Here is a 21,383-nt window from a genome sequence, read left to right on the forward strand (position 1 = left end):
TCTATAGAAAATTTTGTTAAAATTTTATTTCTGTAGAAAAATTTGTCAAAATTTTATTTCTATAAAAAATTTAGTCAAAATTTTATTTCTATGGAAAATTTTGTTAAAATTTTATTTCTGTAGAAAAATTTGTTAAAATTTTATTTCTGTAGAAAAATTTGTCAAAATTTTATTTCCATAAAAAAATTTGTCAAAATTTTATTTCTATAGAAAAATTTGTCAAAATTTTATTTCTATAAAAAATTTAGTCAAAATTTTATTTCTATAAATTTTGTCAGAATTTTATTTCTATAGAAAATTTTGTCCAATTTGTATATTTATAGAAAAGTTTTTCCAAATTTTGATTTTATTTCTATGGAAAATTTTGTCAAAATTTTATTTCTATAGAAAATTTTGTGAAAATTTTATTTCTATAAAAAATTTTGTAAAAAGTTTATTTTTATAGAAAATTTTGTCAAAATTTTATTTCTATAAAAAATTTTATAAAAAGTTTATTTCTATAAAAACATTTTGTCAAAAGTTTATTTTTATAGAAAATTTTGTCAAAATTTTATTTCTATAAAAAATTTTGTCAAAAGTTTATTTTTATAGAAAATTTTGTCACAATTTTTTTTCTATATTTAATTTTGTCAACATTTTACTTCTATAAAAATTTTGTCAATATTTTATTTACATAAAAAATGTTGTCAAAATTTTATTTTTATACAACATTTTGTCAACCTTTTATTCTATAGAAATTTTGTCAAAATTTTAGTTTTATAGTAGGTTAGGTTAGGTTATGTGGCAGCCCGATGTATCAGGCTCACTTAGACTATTCCGTCCATTGTGATACCACATTGGTAGTTTTATAGTAAGTTTTGTCAATTTTTTTATAGAAAATTTCCCCTCTCTATCCATATTCTATTTGAACCGCAGAACCTATGTAAAATTTCCTAGTTAAGCTCAAATTACTCATGACCAGCATCTACATTCTATTCGAAGTTTCAGAATTCAGGGAATATAATAACTTGATTTTACCAAAAGTGAGCAAAACGGGCCCTACCCAGCTTAGTTCAAAAACGGAAATAACCCTATTCTTACACAGGGTAACTCTTTACGTTACCGACAAATTTCAATTAAAACAGAGAAGACAATTTTAAACAAAATAATTTAAAAAATCGAACGACGTTATTTGTTCTCCTTCCAAATGAGGAACCCATTTCTCATCGCATTTTCCACGTTTCCCAACAATTTTCATTTATAGATATTTTTTGATTTTTCATCAAGAAGCCAGACAGGTAGTAGCTGTCCTGCAAGGATCAGTGTACAAAGTTTTTGCGGCAATGCTTCCACTGATATTTGAAAAAGTCGATCAAGAGAGAGAAGGGTTATTATTTAGACGTGGTAACAGAAAAGGCTTTGGATACAAACATTTGTTCTCCAATCAATATATAAAATATATAAGAATTTCTGCAGCAGAATCTATAGCCAACAGTATGTAGGTCGATATAAAATTATCACCCGAGTGGATCTATAAAAGGCCACTAGTTCATTGGTCCGTCCGTCGATTTATCGGTTATATGCTCTTGGTAATCATTATTTGATTCCCAAGAAAATTTATAGAGAAGTGATCCCACACATTATCCGTCACAAGCTAAATATTTATGATATTCCTCAAATAAGGATTACATTTTCCGTAGAAAAATAGTACAATAATATTTTTGGGGTGATCATTTATCTAAACCACTGTAACCACATGGTCTGTTCCCCTCGCTAAAACTTTATATAGGTTCTTGTTCCAATTCTCTTTTCCTCTCCCCCGCTCGGTCTCTCTTTTTCTCTGTATTTCATAAATATGTATTTGGTTAAAAGTTATACAGTTGCAATATTGTTGTAATAAAGTAAATAACCCAAAATGTCTTATGGCTATAAAGGCGTTAAGAAGTTAACAAGCCAAGGCGGTCTGTTCTACACACTTTGTCCTGTGTAAATACAATGAACGATTGTTTACATGTTGATTACATTTACAAAGTAAACTCTTTTTCATAGGAGAAAGCAGCTGATACAACTGCTGCTACATGGGTATTGTCAAAGATATCAACAAAGAAGGATATCTGGAATTCTGTAAAATAACACAAACAACTACAACAATTGCACTACATATTGTATTAGCCATCTCAGTAATGATTGATAACTCATATACAGACACACACAACCATACGCATATATTCACATTGATGAATAACAAACCCACAATGGAAGCCTAAAGCAAAACAACAAAGGCCAATACAGGATCTTAGGATACCACACACACACACACTATATCACCATTCCCTACACTTTAATACATTAGCCCATTGTTTCCATTGAAGCTTTGAAAATAGCTATAAGTCTTATATTTGTTTTAACCACAACGGCACAATACATCATCCAAATGATGTATGGGAAAGAAAAGAGCGAAAAACCCCCAAACGACCACAGAGACAAATATCAAGAGTAGATAAAGCAAAGGAGAAAAAACATCTTTATCAAAATATGCCAAAAGGCAAAAAAAAAAGCAACAACCACACGCAATTCCCAATAAAAATAATAATGGTTGTGTTTTTACTACAAATCGTATTGCATACTTTTAGGGGTTCATATTTATCTACGTACTGGTAACAGGTGCGCAGAAGTATAATCCGATCAACTACATTAACACTTGGTATTCTTTTCTAAAACGAAATTAAATCAAATTATTTCTGAAGCGGATGGTAAGAGAAGATCAAATGTGAATCAGATACGACAATTGCATGTAAAAAAGGCTTTGGAAAAGTTGGACAACGCGAGAGGTTATGACCACAGTTGGTAGAATTCTACAAAATTTTTTTACTGTTTGGTAGAATTCTTAATGGTTTGCTAGATTTGACCAAACATTTTATAGAAATAAAATTTTGACAAAACTTTCTATAGAAATAAAATTTTGACAAAATTTTCGATATGAATAAAATCTTGACAACATTTTCTATCGAAATAAAATTTTGACAAAATCTTCTATCGAAATAAAATTTTGACAAAATCTTCTATCGAAATAAAATTTTGACAAAATTGTCAATAGAAATAAAATTTTGACAATATTTTCTATAGAAATCAAATTTTGACAAAACTTTCTATAGAAATAAAATTTTGACAAAATTTTCTACATGAATAAAATCTTGACAAAATTTTCTATAGAAAAAAATTTGGAAAAATATTTCTATAGAAATAAAATCTTGACAAAATTTTCTATAAAAATAAAACTTTGGCAAAATTTTCTATAGAAATAAAATTTTGACAAAATTTTCAATAGAAATAAAATTTTGACAAATTTTCTAGAAATAAAATTTTGAGAAAATATTGTATAGGAATAAAATTTTGACACAATTTTTTACAGAAATAAAATTTCACAAAATTTTCTATAGAAATACAAAATTTTACAAAATTTTCAATAGAAATAAAAAATTTCACAAAAATTTGTATAGAAATAAAAAAATTCACAAAATTTTCTATAGAAATAAAATTTTGACAATACTTTCTATAGCAATAAAATTTTGACAAAATTTTCTATAGAAATAAAATTTTGACAAAATTTTCCAAAGAAAAAATATCAGAAATTTTTCTATAGAAGTAAACTTTTTGACAAAATTTTCTATAGAAATTAATTTCTTGACACAATTGTCAATAGAAATAAATTATTTCACAAAATTTTCTATAGAAATAAAATCCTGAAAAAATTTTCTATATAAATAAAATTTTGACAAAATTTTCTATAAAAATAAAATTTTGAAAAAAAATTCTATAGAAATGTAATTTTGACAAAATTTTCAATAGAACTAAAATTTTGACAAACTTTTTTATAAAAATAAAATTGTGAAAAAAATTTCTATAGAACTAAAATTTTGAAAAAATTTTCTATCGAAATAAAATTTTGACACAATTTTCTATCGAAATAAAATTTTGACCAAATTTTCTATAGAAATAAAATTTTGACAAATTTTATAGAAACAAAATTTTGAGAAAATATTGTATACAATTTTGACAAAATTTTCTACAGAAATAAAATTACACAAAATTTTCTATAGAAATAAAAAATTTTACAAAATTTTCACTAGAAATAAAAAATTTCACAAAAATTTTTATAGAAATAAAAAAATTCACAAAATTTTCTATAGAAATAAAATTTTGACAAAATTTTCTATAGAAATAAAATTTTGACAAAATTTTCTATAGAAATAAAATTTTGACAAAATTTTCTATAGAAATAAAATTTTGACAAAATTTGCTATAGAAATAAAATTTTGACAAAATTTTTTTATAAAAATAAAATTTTGACAAATTTTTTTATAAAAAATAAAATTTTGACAAAATTTTTTATAAAAATAAAATTTTGACAAAATTTTTTATAAAAATAAAATTTTGAAAAAATTTTCTATAGAAATAAAATTTTGAAAAAATTTTCTATAGAAATAAAATTTTGAAAAAAAAAACTATAGAAATAAAATTTTGAAAAAATTTTCTATAGAAATAAAATTTTGAAAAAAAATTCTATAGAAATAAAATTTTGACAAAATTTTCTATACAAATAAAATTTTGACAAAATTTTCTATAGAAATAAAATCTTGAAAAAATGTTCTACATAAATAAAATTTTGAAAAAAATTCTATAGAAATGTAATTTTGACAAAATTTTCTATAGAAATAAAATGTTGACAAAAATTTCTATAGAAATAAAATTTTTACAAAATTTTCTATAGAAATAAAATTTTAACAAAATTTTCTATAGAAATAAAATCTTGACATAATTTTCGATATATTCAATATCTTTTAAAATTTTAATTGTCGTGTTAGGTCATACTATCAAAGTACTTTCTAAGTTCTTTTGAACAATTAAATTTAAAAAATGAAAGTAGCGATTTAATTTATTTTTCGTTATATATGAGGCACCGTACACTTATATCCGCCTCAGGGTATGCTATAATTTTGTAGGTATTATTTTTTAAATTTTATTTTAAGAAATACTATATTAAAGAATTTACTTTTAGTGGTATATATTTTCGGACTATCCAATATCACTAACTGCCTCACTAATCGCCTCAGGGTAGGGAGCCACCGCGGCTAGCATGCCCGCCTTGCATACATAAGGTCGTGGGTTCGATTCCTGCTACGACCGAACACCAAACAGTTTTTCAGCTGTGGATTATCCCACCTCAGTAATGTTGGTGACATTTCAAAGCTTCTCTAAGTGGTTTCAATGCAATGTGGAACGCCGTTCTGACTCGGCTATAAAAAGGAGGTCCCTTGTCATTGAGATTAACATGGAATCGGGCAGCACTCAGTGATAAGAGAGAAATTCCCCAATGTGGTGTCACAATGGACTGAATAGTCTAAGTGGGCCTGATACATCGGGCTGCCACCTAACCTAACCGCCTCAAGGTATGCTATGACTTTATAGGGATTTTATTTTTATATTTGGTTTTAAGGAATGCTTTATTGATTAGTTTTGTTTTTGTGGAATTATTGCTACGATTTCTATTAATTAAAATGTTTTATTGCAATTGAGAAATTTCTTAGAGTAATACTATATAATTTTGGATAATTTTTTATAAAGGATGGAATTATGTATCTGCAATGTCATGTTAAAGAAAGGCTCTAAATATATTCGCCTCAAGGGTATGCAATGAATGCTATTTTTAATTCCTTTTTTTAATCATGCGGCTAAATTAACCCACCTTCTCTGGAGAAAAAAAAATCCTCTATCCTTATTCCTTTATAAAACTCACCCAATATTAATGGTTGCTCATCGCCTTGAGCATTTACCTGTTATCAGTACAGGTATGAGATAATTTATATATCTTCAACACTCCTATAGAGAATTTCTTCCATTCAACTAAGATGGAAACGTTCATTCATCACTGTGATATTTGTAAATAATGATACCCAAAGGACAGCGTCCATAACAATGCCCTAGCCCAAAATGATAAATCACATTTGACAAAGATCAGCTTCCAACACAAAAGTCGTAGCAACATTGGATACTTTCATTCTTCGGAGAAAACATTCACAGACAAAAACAAAACACACGCAATGTAAAGAAAAATTGTAAGATTTTTAAGGATTTTCAGTTAATCATTTAAGAAGGAGGCAAAAAGAAAAATATGAAAATTCTCATTAGAGTTTGGAAAAATCTGTTCTGTTGAGAATCATGTCTTGTTAGATTAATTGAAAGCCTCTTGATTTAGGTCAATTCAATTCATGAAAGTTTTATTAAATATAAAGGTAATATTTATCTATGGGTATCGCTATAAAGTAGCTGGAATAAGATTAACGATAATGGATTATGATATCCAATATGAAGTGAGAAAATAATAAAGAGCAGTTTTTGGTTTTTAGAATATCTCAAATTAGAAGAAGTGCATTTTTAAGAAGAAATTCGATTTCAAAGACTGTGGGTTTAAAATTCCAGGCTATAAGAAGAATGATTTCAAGAAGTACAACATAATGTACAGCAAATTAATGAGTTCAAGGAGGCTCTATGAAATAAGTCCCTATGAAATAAAATCCCAAAAATAAAAATGACTGGGCAATATTTACCAAAATTTTGGGAACTTATATCATTTAAGGTTTTGGGGTAATATGATACCCCGTGAAATAAAACTCCAGAAATAAAAATTAAATGGGGTAATATTTTCCATTTTTGGGATTTTATCTCATATATGATTTGGAAATTTATTTGAGGGGGCTTTATTTCGAGGTGCCTACAAATAATACGATTTCCCATGAAATAAAACCCCAAATTAAATTTCACCAATTTTTGGGAACTTATTTCATTTATGTTTTTTGCAATTTTTTCAGGGGGCATTTTTGCGAGGTGCCTACAAATAATACGATTTCTCATGAAATAAAAGCCCAAAATTAAACATAAAATGGGACCATATTTCCCCAACTGAACTTATATCACTTATCATTTTGGGGATTTCTTTTAGGGGTAATATGAAATAAATCCCCAATAATAAAAATAAAATGGGGTCATATTTCCCATTTTCGGGAACTTATCTCATTTATGGTTTTGGGGATTTATTTTAGGGGTACTTTATTTCGAGGTGCCTACAAATAATATGACTTCCCATGAAATAAAACTCCCAAAAATAAAAATGAGATGGGGCCGTATTTCACCACTTTTTAGGAATTTATTTTATTTATGGTTTCGGGGATTTATTCCTGGGGGCTTTATTTCGAGGTGCCTACAAATAATACGACTTCTCATGAAATAAAATCCCACAACAAAACATGAAATGGAGCCATATTTCCCCAAGTTTTGGGAACATATTTCATTTATGGTTTTTGCGATTTTTTTAAAAGGGCTTTATTTCGAGATGCGTAAAAGTAATACGGCTTGCTAGGAAATGAAACCCCAAAACTAAATATGAAATTGGACCATATTTCCCCAATTTTTGTGAACTTATTCCATTTATGGTTTTGGGGGTTTATGTCAGGGGAACTTTATTTTGAGGTGAAATAGAACCCCAAAACCAAAAATTAAAAGGGCCATATTTAGCATATTTTTAGGAATTTATTTCATTTATAATCGTGGGGTCTTATTTCAGGAGGCCTTAATTCGAGGTGCCTACAAGCAATACGACTTCCCATGAAATAAAACCCCAAAAAAAAATTAAATGGGGCCATATTTCCCCCCTTTTTTGAGAACTTATCTCATTTATGGTTTTGAGGATTTATTTCAGAGGGCCTTATTTCTCAGAGCCCAAAATTTATATAACTCCAAGGCTGAAATTTAAAGTTTTATATAAAAATTCAATAATTTTTATAAACTTTTACAAGTGATTTTCAAAATCCATTCTCCAGTTGCTATGCTCCATCCAATCTTTAATCCCTTGTCTTCCATGACTCGAAAACCATTTGTATTCACACCCTATGTCCAAACATTATCAGCCCTAATGCATTTAATTGTCTAAATAATCATTATTTATTTCAACAACATATCCAAACCTTAAAAACTGATTAAAAGGAAACAACAATTTAAAATGTTTTCCCGTTCCGGTTCCAGGGTGAGTAAATAAACTAAGCCAACAGGTATAGGATAAACCACTCGTATATCAAACTCAAACTGCAGCATGTATTTTTTTTAATTAAATTAATTTTCACTATTGCGTTTGCCATCATCATCATCATCATCACCATCGTTGTTGGTGATGGCAATGGCAGACCGCCTTCTGTGTGTAGTTTTTAATGGATTAGAGGACGAATGTGTTCAACTAAAAGCGTTGAAAGATTACTCAAATGTGATTTAGCAATCGTTGTCACATCATCTCCCGGGGGTTTTAACAAGTCAGCTAGCAAAAAATACGAATATTCATTCAATTTACGATAGTGATAGCTCATGTGTTTAAGTCACAAAAACAGGTTAATGGAAGGATATATCCTTATAGGTTTAAATATAAGATTTAATAGGAAAATCCAATCCAATTGAGGAAATTGGAATATACTCAGCACGATCGCACTCCCACACAATGGTCACCAAAATATTCGTATCTCAATCGGTAATCTCAAATTCCCAAATTTCTAGAAATTTTCCCTATTAAAAACCCAAGTCTTCAATTCAAACATTTCGTCCCCATACAATTTGCGAAAACACCCAATTTAGGAAAGAATCCCCAATACTGGCGAGGTGAGGGGAAAATGATGTCGATAGTAAATCATAGAAATTCCCACATTTGTAGAAATTCTCCTATCTCCGAGAAATTCCCACATTTATAGAAATTCTCACATTTAATCCCCATGTCCTTAATTCAAAGATTTCATCTATACCTATTTTGGAGAAAAATCCCCATACTGGCGACACTGAGGGGGATAATGGTGTCGATAGTAAATCTTGCAAATTCTAGAAATACTACCCAATTCAAAATTCAAAAATTTCGTTCCCACCTAATTTGGGGGAAAATCTCCAATACTGGCGACACTGAGGTGAGGGGAAAATGATGTCGATAGTAAATCATAGAAATTCCCACATTTGTAGAAATTCTCCTATTTAATCCCCAAGTCCTTAATTGAAAAATTTCGTCTATACCCTATTTAGAGAATAATCCCCAATACTGGCGACACTGATGTGTGGGGAGAATGGAGTCGAAAGTAAATCACAGAAATTCCAACATTTGTAGAAATTCTCACATTTAATCCCCAAGTCCTTCATCCAAAGATTTCATCTATACCTATTTTGGAGAAAAATTCCCATACTGGCGACACTGAGGGGGATAATGGTGTCGATAGTAAATCTTGCAAATTCTAGAAATACCGCCATCCCATTAAATCGCCAAGTCTTCAATTCAAAAATTTCGTTCCCACCCAATATGGGAAAAAATCCCCAATGCTGGCGACACTGTGGTGAGGGGAAAATGATGTCGATAGTAAATCATAGAAATTCCCACATTTGTAGAAATTCTCCTATCTCCGAGAAATTCCCACATTTATAGAAATTCTCACATTTAATCCCAAGTCCTTAATTCATAGATTTCATCTATACCTATTTTGGAGAAAAATTCCCATACTGGCGACACTGAGGGGGATAATGGTGTCGATAGTAAATCTTGCAAATTCTAGAAATACCGCCATCCCATTAAATCGCCAAGTCTTCAATTCAAAAATTTCGTTCCCACCCAATATGGGAAAAAATCCCCAATGCTGGCGACACTGTGGTGAGGGGAAAATGATGTCGATAGTAAATCATAGAAATTCCCACATTTGTAGAAATTCTCCTATCTCCGAGAAATTCCCACATTTATAGAAATTCTCACATTTAATCCCAAGTCCTTAATTCATAGATTTCATCTATACCTATTATGGAGAAAAATTCCCATACTGGCGACACTGAGGGGGATAATGGTATCGATAGTAAATCTTGCAAATTTTAGAAATACCGCCATTCCATTAAATCGCCAAGTCTTCAATTCAAAAATTTCGTTCCCACCCAATATGAGAAAAAATTCCCAATGCTGGCGACACTGAGGTGAGGGGAAAATGATGTCGATAGTAAATCATAGAAATTCCCACATTTGTAGAAATTCTCCTATTTAATCCCCAAGTCCTTAATTCAAAAATTTCGTCTATACCCTATTTAGAGAATAATTCCCAATACTGGCGACACTGATGTGTGGGGAGAATGGAGTCCAAAGTAAATCACAGAAATTCCAACATTTGTAGAAATTCGCACATTTAATCCCAAGTCCTTAATTTAAAGATTTCATCTACACCTATTTTGGAGAAAAATCCTCATACTGGCGACACTGAGGGGGATAATGGTGTCGATAATAAATCTTGCAAATTCTAGAAATACCGCCATTCCATTAAATCGCCAAGTCTTCAATTCAAAAATTTCCTTCCCACCTAATTTGGGGAAAAATACTGGCGACACTGAGGTGAGGGGAAAATGATGTCGATAGAAATTCCCACATTTATAGAAATTCTCACATTTAATCCCAAGTCCTTAATCCAAAAATTTCGTCTATACCCTATTTAGAGAATAATCCCCAATACTGGCGACACTGAGGGGGAAAATGGTGTCGATAGTAAGTCTTGCAAATTCCCAAATTTCTATAAAGTCATCTATTAAATCCTCATGTCTTCAAATCAAAAATGTCGTTCCCACCTAATTTGGGAAAAAATTACTAATACTGGCGACACTGAGGTGTCCATAATAAATCATCCAAAGACAGAGCTAGTTATATATTAAACGCGATGTAGGAATTCGACATTCAGACCCCCCACTTTTAGTATTTAAAAAAAAAATATCTCCCTATAAAAATATTAGCACACGGCATTATTGGTTTTCTTGTCCAATTTAAAATCCAAAATGTTAGTGTCCTACGTTGTCGACGATCAACTATTCTTGGGTCCATTGCGTATTTCTTTCGCCTGTATATACTGATTTCTAATTAGGTCGAAAATCGAGCGACTTCTTTACCTGTATACACTGATTTCTAATTAGATAGAAAATCGATTTTTTTCCAATTTTAAAATAATCGAAATGTTGATTTTTCGACTTCATTACAATCCCTATTTGCAATGCGAATGTAAACGATTTAAAATCCAAAAATTCTCTTCCTCATCAAACATTGATGACTAAGCCAATGACAAACTAACATTACAACTAAATTAAATGAATGACGGTCTTCTGGTTTCTATTATTATTTTCTATTTTATCTCTTGGCCAACTTAACATGGTGACATTTAATTTTCATTTTAATAGACATGAAACTGATTGCAACTTACTCACATGAAGAGTATCTCAAAAGTAAATACTAAAAAAAAATCAAACTCAAATACCCCATAGAATAGAATGAGCACTAAGGTGTATGTGTGTATTTTTTACGAAGTGTGATATTATAGCTTTGATTTACACTAGCTAGCTAGCTACTGTCTATCTGGTTATCACTTTAACATACTCTCATTCGTGTTTGTGTCTCTCTTACTCTCCCTGTCTCAAGAGGGGTCACTATGTTGGTTCTATACTTGTTCACACTTAAAAACTGTTAGTTTAACACTCATACACCAACCAAATCAATCTAATGGTCATTCTAATCTTCTACACACATACGTATTCTCTTCCCCCGCACTCTCCCGCTCATTTTCTCTTTGCCAATGGTTAAACATATATTTTACAATCTGTGCAAATGAAATGACATACGCAAGGCTTTTTATCAACGTGGGAGTTTATAGGATAGATGAGTGTCAGCACGAGCGTGTGTGGGTGGGAGGGTGTGTGTGTGTATGTGTATACATTGTGCAATTGTGGCATATGAGAACGTTTGTCTGGGGATTTTGTCATAGCTTTTATATGCATCTGTGTCTTCAATTGCATAGTCATGTCGTATAGCTACAAATTAATGGTATTGTCTTACTTAAAGGATTAGTAGTCGATTTACACACTTTAAGCCAATGGACATAGTAGAGAGAATAAAAGAAACAAGGGGATGCTGCAAGAGACAAACGAAACATATGTACACTATTATATGTAGGTGACATTTATTCGAACTGAATTGTGTAGATCTTCATTGTCTCACATACATACACATACTCAGAGTCAATGACACACATACACACACTAACTAACTAACCAATTGGATACGGAAACAATAAAAAAAAGAAATCGAGAAGAAAACATAAACGGATGCTATTTAATCGAATAAGAGCTTTTGATTTTTCATTTTCGTTCTGTTTCTCTAAGCAATTATCTAAAGAGTTTTATTATCATTACCCAGATTGTTGGAAAATCGAACAAAATCCCACCACATATGCCATTTGTTCTTTGTAAACCGGATATCAGACTGAGGCCACAGTTCGTGGTCACAATAAATTAGTTCATGGAATTGGAAATTTAATTTGTCAATGGGGTTTTTTTTCGGAAAAACTTATGAAGCTCATTACAATTTTGTTAATGGACGGATATCATAGTAACTGGAAATTTCCATTATCAATTCTTAGGAATTATATATAAAAAAAGAAACGAAATCATATTTGGCTTATTGTTAAACAGTAAGATTTTTTGCCTTGTGGAAATTTCCATTATCTATTCTTATGAATTATATGGGACATCTCTGAAAAAACGTAATCATATTTGGCTGATTGTTGACAAGTATTTTCTTTAAAACCATACGAAAACACGGTAAAATTTCTTTATGTTAGTGATAATCAAGCAAGATCTAGCCATGACTACCCAGCAAAAAAAAAAAAAGTTAGCAATATATGTTCATTTTGGAACCGGAAGTGGTGCAAAGTTGGCACAGAAGCGATGAATTTACGGGCTAAATACATCCTGGACAGATGTCCACCATTTGAGCAGCCATTTCGCTGAATTTGCATGAGTTCTAAAGGTGTGTTCCAAATTCAGTATTTTGGTGGTGTATACAAAAAAATTTTTCACATTTTTCCCAATAAATAATTTTTATAATTTTTAATGCATTCTTACGCTTATCTTAAACGTTTGACCTCAAATAGTTTTTAAAAATTTGCAATTTTTGTGAAATGGATTTAGCATTTTTTTGACAAAACTTTAGTAATTTTATTATTTTATTAATTCTTACACTGTTGTTAACTGATTTGAAACAAAAAACAATATACCGAAATTTTCTGGATTTTTTTTATATTTACCTTCTTCCTTTATATAGTCTGTATTTTATTGTTTCCTTTCTCTTCTTTACCACTGCGTTACATCAATTTATTCCACTTGGTCCTCTATTCCATTGCCTAGATTTTTTATGTAATTTTCTTGAGGTCTTTAAAACTCTTGGCCAAGATTGTTCATCCTTGTATCTATTCTGTTAATTTCACTTTTCCTTCCCTAATATCGTCTGTCCTTTTGTGACCTCTTTTTTCACTTAGACTGCTTTCGCTTTTGTTATCATTTCTTTGTGTATTTTTTTTCTTTTTCTTTTTGTCCCCAATGCACTTACATTGTTCTTTTTTCTCTTTGCACATATCCAACTCATACTCATTTATTCGCAGACAATAAATTCCAAAACAAAACTATGGATACACTCAAAAAAAAAAGTATACATGGATTCAAAGATGTTTACGTTCACTTAAAGGTTATGGTATTCATAGCAAGCCTAAGATCTAGCTTAAAGTTTTAAAATAAAGATATTTTTGAGATAACATTTAACGTTTTATTAATTTTCTTTTTGCGATGTATTAACAAAACCATTTACGAGCATTTAAATGTAACTTTAAAAATCGAAATTATAATGGATAGATCAAAGGAAAATTTTTTTCTTAATTTAAAAAAAAGTCTGAATCAATTCAGTTTTTTTAAATTTTTTTTATAAAATTTGTAGAGGCCATTGCACTTAAAAGCTCTATAACAATATTGCCTACTTTTGGGGAGGGTTTTGAAAACCCGAATATTGAGCATATTTTTAGGCGTCATTCATCATTTAGGCGTGGATTCAAAGATGTTTACTTTCACTTAAAGGTTATGGTATTGATAGCGATCCTAAGATCCAGCTTATAGTTTTAAAATAAAGATATTTTTGAGATATAATTTAACGTTTTATTTATATTCTACGAGCATTTAAATGTAACTTTAAAAATCGAAATTATAATGGATAGATCAATGGATTTTTTTTTTCTTAATTTAAAAGAAAGTCAGAATTAATTCAGTTTTTTTTTTTTAATTTTTTGTATAAAATTTGTAGAGTCTATTGCACTTAAAAGCTCTATAACAATAATGCCTACTTTTGGGAGGGCTTTGAAAACCCGAATAGTGAGCATATTTTTAGGCGTCATACATAAAAAAACAAATCCTAAAATTTTCCTGCCTTCTATTAGACACACAAAAAATTCTGTGTATAAACCTATGGGTTTACACTTAATACATGGGTTTACACTTATTTTACCAACCGCAGAAGAAGCTACAAACTTACTGGTGAGGAACCTGAGCTCCAATAAACTACATATTGAATTGACTCCTCTTGGTGTTTTTATTTCTTTGTTTCCTCCACTTGGGTTTATTTACTTGTGTGGATTGAATTCCCTGTGAGACTCTATTCCACAAGTAACCCCTCTTGTCTCCTATAGCCAATCGTTTGCTCTGGTGAGATTAGAAGATCTCTGCGAAATAGAAATACAGTCCACAACAACAACAGACAACCCGTCACATCCAGCTCCATCATCATAGTCAGCCAGTGTGTTGGAGCCCCTCTTCTTCTTACGTAGCCCCCTGACTACAGCATAAAGCCCCAGTATTATTCATTAAAAAAAGGTAATCATAATTTTGTTTATTCACTAAATTTTACTAACATCCACCCTAATACAAATGCAATATCAAGATCTATCATAATATCAAAGAAAAGGGAAAAAATATCAAATTCACAAGCACATATTATTTGCTTTTTTCTTCCCATCACAAGAAGAGATCAACCATAAACTACACAGAAGAATTTGGATAAATTAGAGAATAAATAGAGATAATTTTGTTATCGTTACACACACCAAAAGTTTTCGCGGCTACATCATTACTACATTAAATCACTCATGCTTTGGAAAATCTCTTAAAATCAAACCTGAATATACACATAAATACCACAAAATATTCTCTAAACATTTACACCACTTGTATACACATGCTGTGGAATAATCTCTTATCATTTACACACATACACATATATATCAGAAAACATTCTCTTAAAATAAGAGTGAGTGTCACTCATACCAAAGAAGACATTCGCTTACGATCCACAAAAACAAATCTCATCACTCGAGTTGAGTGACATAAAGAAGAAGCATCATTTGGAAAGAATTTATCGATGAATCGATTGGGGAAAATTCTAAAACTTGGAAGATTATTTAAAAAATAATTATTTCTACACAATATAAACAAAAACATAAACTAACATTAACTACTAACTCTAGTTTAGAACGGTAACTAACTAAAGTTGGTTGCTCTGTTTTAAATTTAATTTGATATCAATATAATTTTTTTATGATTATTTGATATATTTAATGGTCAACGAAAAAACAATTTTTTTCTCATGATTTTTACACGGAATATAAATCGATAATTCGCATACCAACTATTAAAAGTTAACGTCGTATAACAATTATGTTAATTTAAATATCGAAATGGTTTCTCATGAACGTAAAACTACGGTGTACTTCATGATTTAAAGAGGGGGCGGATTTTCGTTTCAAGTGATATCGAGGAATTTATTACTCCTGAGAAAACCCCATTCGCGAGTAATTATAGATTGTAGGAAACTTACGATAGTTTTAAAATCACCGGTTTCGTGTTTTGTATCGCCAGTTTCTTCATGTCACGGTGGGTTTCTTAATGGAATTTCTGAGTCTTGAAAACCTCAAGCAATCGTTTAACTACGTTTCTAAAAATTCGTTTAACCACGGTTCTGATATCGACGGTTAATAGCTTCCCCGGAAAAGCTGTAAGTTGATCTATCTGATCACTCAAAAGGCTTCTGCCAATCACTTTTTGTATTCTGACTTTGTGAACCGAAGGTTGTATAGTTACCCTGTGAAAACTATACAGTGTAATTTTGCTTTATTTTACGTCAAAGGTTGTATAGTAACCCTGTGAAAACTATACTCTCTAATTTTGCTCATTTTACATCAAAGGTTGTATAGTAACCCTGTGAAAACTATACGGTTATTTTTGCCCGATTTTTACACTAAAGGTTGTATAGTAACCCTGTCAAAACTATACTGTGTTATATTACCCAATTTTGTACTAAAGGTTGTATAGTAACCCTGTGAAAACTATACATTTTTATTTTTACCCAATTTATGTCAAAGGTTGTATTGTAACCCTGTGAAAACTATACGATATTATTCTACTGAATGTCACCTGGATTTTTGCATGGTAACCCTGAAGGGAATTACAATTTATTCATGGGAATTGCTTGTAATTTCGGGATATTTCTTGGGCCATTTTGTTCTTACGTATGATTCTAATTGGTTTACCAGAATTTTCATAGTCACCCTCGGAAATCTATATAAACTGTCTGAAATAGACATTTTTAGAGATTTTCATACTAGAAAACTCTAAACTAGAATCTATGATTTATGATCAATTATTTCCATTATCCTTGCATTTGGAATATTCACGCGGATTCGAGAAAATTGTGTTTGTGCTTTCACGATTGTTTCGAATCAATCGTGGGGTTTTAGGCTTTTGATCATAACGCAACTGGGTCTCGACAATACGCATAATTTATGTCGGTTTGTTTCAAGTGAAATCCGTCGAGTGCAGGGACAATTTTTTTTGGGGTTTGATTTTATTTATGAGAACGATCTCTCTTTTGCACGAATTTCCGTTTAAAAATCGTATAAAAGTCTGATTTCAACGACAAAATATCTTCATTGGGAATTTTTGTGCTTCGAATAAGTAATCGATCTTCATTTATATAGATGTGTCTCCTAATTTGGGGAAGTGTATTGTACGTATAACGATATTTGGGCCAATTTGTTCCGATTTGGATTTATCTACATATAGTAGTGCGTCACACTTTTTTTTATCAATTTCCTTACCTAATCATCGCGAACTACTGTCGGCAAATTCTTGCTTTCCCTTCCCTATAATTCTTCGGGAGTGACGATCTGGTTCGAAAGATGTCTGAACCAACGGGTGATAGTGTGTCTGTGTCAGATGAAAACCCCGTCATGCAGGATAAATTTTTATTCGATTGTGATCAATTGATCATACTATGCACTGCGGTAGAGAAGCTCAATGTTCTGGAACAAACAGAATCATTGCTTCAAGTCAGAGTGGATGATCTGGAGCAAAGATGGCGAAAGGTTCAAACATCATATGAGGCAGTGATGTTATCGCCAGCTTCAGATGTCCCCAAAGGACTCAAAGACAACGCAAGTGTGAACTACAACATTTGCTTGGAAACTTATTACGTTGCAAGGTCCCGACTATTCGACTTGTCGAAGGTCGTAGCTTCTTCTAATCCTAGAAATGAAGCGTCCCGATTAGCCATATCCCCCAATGATTTTCCAAGCCCTCGTCAGAGCTTTTCAGATCAACACACTGATTCTCCTGGGGTATTTATCAAAGTTCCTCCATGTGATACTCAGATTTTTGAGGGTGGGTACGAAGAGTGGCCGTCATTCCGTGACATGTTCACGGCGGTCTACGGAAACCACCCAAAGCTAACAAAGGCCCAGAAGTTATATCATCTCAGGAATAAGACACAAGGCCCAGCTGGGGCAATAGTAAAACGGTACCCGCTTTGTGATGATAACTTTGACTTGGCATGGAATGCTTTAAAGGCCAGATACGAGAATAAGCGGGTGCTCGTGGACAATCAACTGAAGATACTTTTCAATATCCCAACGGCCACAACAGAAACTAGTGAATCCATACAGAGAATCCAATCTACTGTAAATGATTGTTTAGCGACTCTGAAGACACTAGAAGTTGATATCGATCACTGGGATCCCATTCTAATTTACTTGATTTCCACAAAGCTTCCTGATAAGACTCTCTCCCTATGGGAGGAATCTCTCAAAACCCACAATGAGCTGCCAATGTGGTCTCAGCTAGATGCATTTTTAATTAATCGATTTGAGATTGTTGAAAGATTGGCTAGTATAAAGTCAACTAAAGATAGATACGGTACAAAAGATTCTGGCGTTCAGAGAGCTCAGACTTACTCGTCTCAAGAGAAATTGAGCTCGTCTTGCCCACTTTGCCATTCGGATCATTCGATACGTATCTGCCCAAAATTCAGAAGATTTTCGGAACAGGAGAGAATCGATTTTGCATTTAAGAACAAATTATGCAACAATTGTCTCTCCTCAAATCATTCAAAGCAGAAATGCACGGGTAAGAATACTTGTTTTATATGTCACAAAATGCATCACTCTTTGCTACATTTAAATAAATCGGAAGCCAAATCACAAGGTGGCAATTCTGTGGAAGGTAATTCTACGAATAGATCCGACAGAGGGTCCGCAGATAACAGTCCTTCCACTTCGAAACAGGTACCAAAGGTACATTCGAATTTTGCCTCAGATGGAGAAGTGATTTTGCTAAGAACTGCGTTGGTTCAGATTGAGATTAGGGGAGAATTATTCACAGCACGTGCACTTATCGACCCCGGCTCACAACGAACTTTTGTGTCAGAGAAACTGATGAAACTTTTACAAATTCCCTCGAAGACTGCTCAGTTTGAGATCTTTGGTATCGGGGGTAAAAATCAAACAGCCAACAAAGAATGTGAGATTTGCTTATATTCTTATCGGTTTGATTTGAAATTCTCTGTGAACGCTATTGTTTTACCAAAAGTAACTCAACGTTTACCGGATATATCTTTTACGATCCCCAACTCACAACAACTTAGAGATATCGATTTAGCTGACCCATGCTTCAATGAAGCGGCTCAAATTGATCTCGTTTTGGGGAACGATTCGGAACGATTTATAAACATTGAGGGGGTTAAGAAGAACGTTTGTGGAAACACCTCCGCCTACAATACAGTTTTCGGTTGGGTTCTTAGTGGTCCCATGAAATCTGAGACGGTTCATTCTTTTACTACTAATGTAGTTACAAGCGACGCTCCCTCACTGGACAGAATTTTGCGGAAATTTTGGGAAATTGAGGAAATACCTCAGTCAAAACCACTTTCGGATGATGCGAAATACTGTGAGGAGCTTTACGCGAAAACAACTACCCGAAACGAAGACGGACGGTACATAGTACGATTACCTTTTAGTAAAGATTTTCCAGATTCAGTATATCTGGGGTCTTCCCGGTTTTTCGCTCTGGGTCAACTTAAAAGAATCGAGCAATCTCTGTCAAAGGATACAGATCTTCAAACTCAATACAATTCTGTTTTAGAAGAGTACCTCTCCTTAGGGCATATGGAAGAAACAACGAATGTCGAGATTACCTCTAATGGGAAATACAACTCATTCTATCTTCCACATCACGCCGTCGTGCGACCCGAACACAAGACCACAAAAGTGAGGATTGTGTTTAATGCCTCCCGAAAATCCAAATCAGGATTTTCTTTAAATGATGTTTTATTAACTGGTCCAACACTTCAAACCGATTTAATCTCCACGGTTTTGAATTGGAGAAGGTACAAATTTGTCTTTTGTGGAGATATACAAAAAATGTACAGGCAAATACTTGTACATCCCGATGACCGCTCTTATCAAAGAATTGTATATCAGAGATCTCCCGATAGCCCTGTTAAGGACTACCAACTTAAAACCGTGACCTTCGGGTTAAACTGCGCTCCATATCTGGCTATACGGTCGTTATTACAACTTGCTTCTGACTGCGAGCGGCAGTTCCCAAAGGTAGCATCGATATTGCGTAACGAAACCTATGTCGATGATATTCTTTCAGGTGGTTACTCTATTGCTGAAACTAAACAACTCCAATCTCAGCTCATAAGCACCCTATCTTCGGCAGGCTTCCCCTTAAAGAAGATAACAGCAAATGACCCTCAACTTTTGGAACATTTGCCACCAGAGGACTTATATGATTTAGATTTTTTGCATCTCGATGAAGCAAGCTCAACCAAAACACTTGGTATTAAGTGGAATGCGTTGACGGATTCGTTTACTTATGAGATAAACCCAATTCAAAGTCCCTCAACTTTGACCAAAAGGAAAATATTATCAATGGTGGCTCAGCTCTTTGACCCAGCCGGGTGGATAACACCTATTATAATAAGGGCCAAAATATTAATGCAACAACTGTGGCTAGAAGGCGGTGGTTGGGATGACATGATTAGCGAAGATTCCCGTCGATCATGGGAACAGTTGCATTTCGACTTTTCCCATTTGAGTTCTCTGCGGATTCCTCGTTGGATCCAATACATGCCATCCGATCAAATCCAGATTCATGGATTCTCTGACGCATCTAAGGCAGCTTATTGTGCATGTGTCTATGTTAGAGTTCAAGTTTCTGACTACGTTGTGTACTCAAACCTTCTCGTTGCAAAAAGCAAAGTTGCTCCACTTCAAACAATATGTTTACCGCGATTAGAACTCAATGGAGCAGAATTGCTTGCAAAACTCGTAAGCTATGTGGTCAGTTTATTTGAATTCAAGGACTCTGATATAATTCTATGGACAGACTCGTCCATTGTTCTGGGATGGCTTTCAAAGCCTCCGTGGTCTTGGGAAACATATGTTGCAAATCGTACATCCAAGATCCACACCCTTGTTCCACGAGCACAGTGGCGACATGTGTCCACACATGACAACCCTTCTGATTTGGGCACAAGAGGTTGTAGACCACAAGATCTTCAGAACGACTTACTTTGGTGGAATGGGCCATCTTGGTTGACAAATCCACCAACAACTTGGCCAAAGAGCAATCCGGTTCCCTCTCCCGAAACCGGTAGAAACTTTCAGGCCTTTAATGTTATTTCGGAAACTTTTGATATACTAGACAGATTCTCGTCTTACTCAAAGGCTTTACGGGTGGTATCTTATATTTTCCGGTTTTATAACAGACTGCGTCGAAATGTCAATGTTGACACCGACTACTCCATTGACTTAACTCATAACGAAATCGTATGCTCAAAGAAAAGATTAATACGTCTAAGCCAAAAACTATACTTCAAAAGGGAGTATGATGCTATTTTGCTGCAAAATCCGTTACCGAAAGATAGTCCATTGATCCCAATCAATCCCTTCATAGATCGAGATGACATACTTCGCGTGAACGGTCGTCTAGCACATTCGGCATTGCCATACAATGAGAGCCATCCAATAATTCTCCCCGGGAATTCTAGGCTTTGCAGTTTATTCCTTTCACACTTACATAATTTCCTAGTTCACATGACTTCTGTTTAAAAATAGTACACACTTTGCACTTGCGGATAATGGATTTCACTCTGGGTT

General features: G+C 32.6%; 2 protein-coding genes across 2 annotated transcripts in view; one reads left to right on the top strand and one right to left on the bottom strand.

Moving 5' to 3' along the window:
* Positions 1-21,383, bottom strand: part of Pde9 (phosphodiesterase 9) — a 369,167-nt gene that overhangs the window by 185,423 nt on the left and 162,361 nt on the right. The gene's annotated exons all lie outside the window — the stretch shown is intronic.
* Positions 17,124-21,335, top strand: LOC142230745 (uncharacterized). The gene has a single exon (XM_075301374.1). The coding sequence runs from the start codon at positions 17,124-17,126 to the stop codon at positions 21,333-21,335; it is 4,212 nt and encodes a 1,403-aa protein (XP_075157489.1).

The sequence above is a fragment of the Haematobia irritans genome, chromosome 3 (assembly GCF_050003625.1).
Source record: "Haematobia irritans isolate KBUSLIRL chromosome 3, ASM5000362v1, whole genome shotgun sequence".
Classification (NCBI taxonomy): Eukaryota; Metazoa; Arthropoda; class Insecta; order Diptera; family Muscidae; genus Haematobia; species Haematobia irritans.